General features: G+C 31.0%; 1 protein-coding gene across 1 annotated transcript; it reads right to left on the bottom strand.

Moving 5' to 3' along the window:
* Positions 1 to 1,502: 1,502 nt before the first annotated feature.
* On the bottom strand, positions 1,503 to 2,220 carry LOC103856735. Its single transcript, XM_018657300.2, has 2 exons — positions 2,187 to 2,220; positions 1,503 to 2,061 (listed from the first exon to the last, which is right to left on the bottom strand). Exons 1-2 carry the CDS (start codon positions 2,218 to 2,220, stop codon positions 1,820 to 1,822), a joined length of 276 nt encoding a protein of 91 aa, XP_018512816.1. The 3' UTR covers positions 1,503 to 1,819.
* Between the last annotated feature and the right edge of the window lie 478 nt (positions 2,221 to 2,698).

The following is a 2,698-nucleotide window of genomic DNA, read 5'->3' on the forward strand; positions in this document are numbered from 1 at the left end:
ATTATGGTTTTTATATTTCACATTAAATTTTAAAATATAATATATTTGATTATTTATATGATTGTACGTATAAAATATTATTAATTATAAGAAAACTTATTTGATGGTACGTATAAAATACGATTAATTATATGATAACACATATTTTGTAACCTATGGTGACACATATATGATATATATATATATATATATATATATAATAGTGATTAGGGGTGGGTATTCGGGTTTGTTTTCAGGTCTTTTTTTGGATTTCGTGTTCAGTTCAGATCTTTCAGGATTTGGTTCGGATTTGGATAACCAATTTAAATAGGTTTGGTTTAAATATTTGGATAGAGAATTAATAATTATTTAAGTATTTTTGGAGTTTTGAGTATTTTTAACTATTTAAGATATTTACGTTTAATTATTTGTATATATTTTCAAGCATTTATGCGAACTTAAAAGTATCATATATATTATGGATGTTTTTATATATATTAAATCTAAAAATAATTAATACATATAAGTATATAAATCTATTTTGGATACACAAAATACTTCGGTTCAGATCGGATTAAGTTTCAGTTCTTCAAATACCAAAATTTTGAATAATTCGGATATTTAATCAATTGCGGTTCGGATTTAGTACTACTTATTCGGATTGGGATCGGTTCGATTCTTTGAATTCGAGTTTTTTGTCCAACCCTAAATAGTGACATAAAAAGCAAATAGCATCATATTCTTTAAAAAAAATACACCCGCACGGGCGTGGGGGTCAAAATCTAGTTTATTATTACATGATAACACTATATTATAATATAACAACTTTCGAAGTGAAATAATATCACTTGGTTGAATATATGGTTTAATCTCAAAGATATTTTGGAGGCCATTTATAATCTTACTATATGTGGTATGCACTGATACATTACTTAGGTCATACATTTAGATTTTACCGAGCCGTGAAATTCTACATCTAACATTTCGTACATATGTTTTACAAACTAATCTCTTACATATATGTATCATTTGAAATTAAATTTTGTAAAAGACCTTTTAGATTGTGCACTAATAACAAAATAAACATTTTTTATATATAAAAATGTATTTCAGAAATACGTTATAAATTCAGAGATTAAATTAGTTACGTCTGCATATCAATTTCAACAGCAATTAGCGTACTATCAATAAGTTACCACTCTAGAAAATCTAGGATTCAAACTTTGTGTTAAGACTTACTTAGAGCATGATTAATGCGGATCTCTTAGGGTGGGGTTCTTAGTTATATCTTTAAGAGATGTTTCTTAGTTTTTCTTAGTTAAAAGCTAAAAAACGTTTTTTATATTACACTAAAAACCTCATCCTAAGAAACTCGCATTAATCATGCTCTTGCAAACAAAAAGACAGTCTTAATTGATGACAAAAAAAGCACTTCCAATAGAGTTTCTACCCCTTGGAGTTCTAAACTTTCATATATGTATATATATATGTTTTAAGAAACTTTGAATTGGTTTCCGGTAAAGTAAGGAACTTCACAATTATATACATATATAATATATACATACACACATATGAAAATTTAGAACTCTAATGGATATAACTTCCATTAAAATGCTTTTAGAGGTCTTCTTACGTTACTGTTCTTATAATAACTCAAAAGTGACATAAAATGAACTTACATGTGAAGCCCAAGCCTAAGCAACAAAAACCCAACATTTCTGTTTATTTGGACTTTTACATGTTTACTAATTTGCATGTTTATTTGATCTCCTCTGTTTCTTTTTTTTTCTCCGTTTAGATCTTATAACATAATGCATAACAACTTGAGAACTACGTTCTTTTAGAGTCCACAAACATCAGCTAGCTTTCTCAGTAAAGTAACCTGAGATTTGAGAAGCATGAGATGCTGAATTGACTTGAGGATCAAGACTTCCTCGTCATCCACCTCTTCACAACTTGGTAAAACCCTGCGCAGAATCCCCAGGTTTCTTCGCATACAAGTTTCACCAAATTTCGGCTTATCCTTTCGTCCCAAGCGACCATGTGGCTTGACCTTCTTGCACTTCACCATCTTTATCACGTCTTACACTCCAGACTTATTAGATACAAGGTCATGCATATATAAAGAAACCGTGAGAGTGGCTAAAATATGGAACAAAACAAGTTGTCTGGATAAAATGCTTGACAGAGAAAAGGAGACAAGGAACCCATATCAATGCCATAACCATTGATCATGTCCATGCCAATCCACCCTTGCAATGTTTAATGTTCAATGCATCTCTTGTGGTCCTCAATCCTCATGTCTGGCATTATGCCATTATTGTTTTGTTGTTTAAATTTTAGAATGATTCCATTTCGAATGCATGAGTTATTGAAAAAAGAAAATGGGCCGAGTGGTTACAAGAATACACCTTCCACACTGACTCAATTAATAAGCCCATCACTTCGGATTCGTCAAGACTCAACATGGAATCACAATCTGCTTAATAGAACATTTAATTGATTGTGCGTGTGTGTGACATAACAAGATGGTCATGACTTATGCAGTTATACCTAAGCACCACAAACATAACATCGTCAAAGACATTACAAGCCAAACCAGGCTCAGTCCCATGTCCTCCCTGTCGCTACAACATTGTCTTTTTTACTAAACAACAACATCATCAAGAACAAGAACTCTATGTCCTAGAATTGCTTTGCTCCTCAGATGTTTTGGACA

Source organism: Brassica rapa, chromosome A03, assembly GCF_000309985.2.
Source record: "Brassica rapa cultivar Chiifu-401-42 chromosome A03, CAAS_Brap_v3.01, whole genome shotgun sequence".
Classification (NCBI taxonomy): Eukaryota; Viridiplantae; Streptophyta; class Magnoliopsida; order Brassicales; family Brassicaceae; genus Brassica; species Brassica rapa.

Bases quoted from the DNA above. Each gene is read 5' to 3' on its own strand.
- LOC103856735 (XM_018657300.2), bottom strand. From the start codon at position 2,220: ATGGACATGATCAATGGTTATGGCATTGATATGG. The intron at 2,062-2,186 runs GTTCCTTGTCTC...CTGGAGTGTAAG, and splicing joins TGGTTATGGCATTGATATGG to ACGTGATAAAGATGGTGAAG.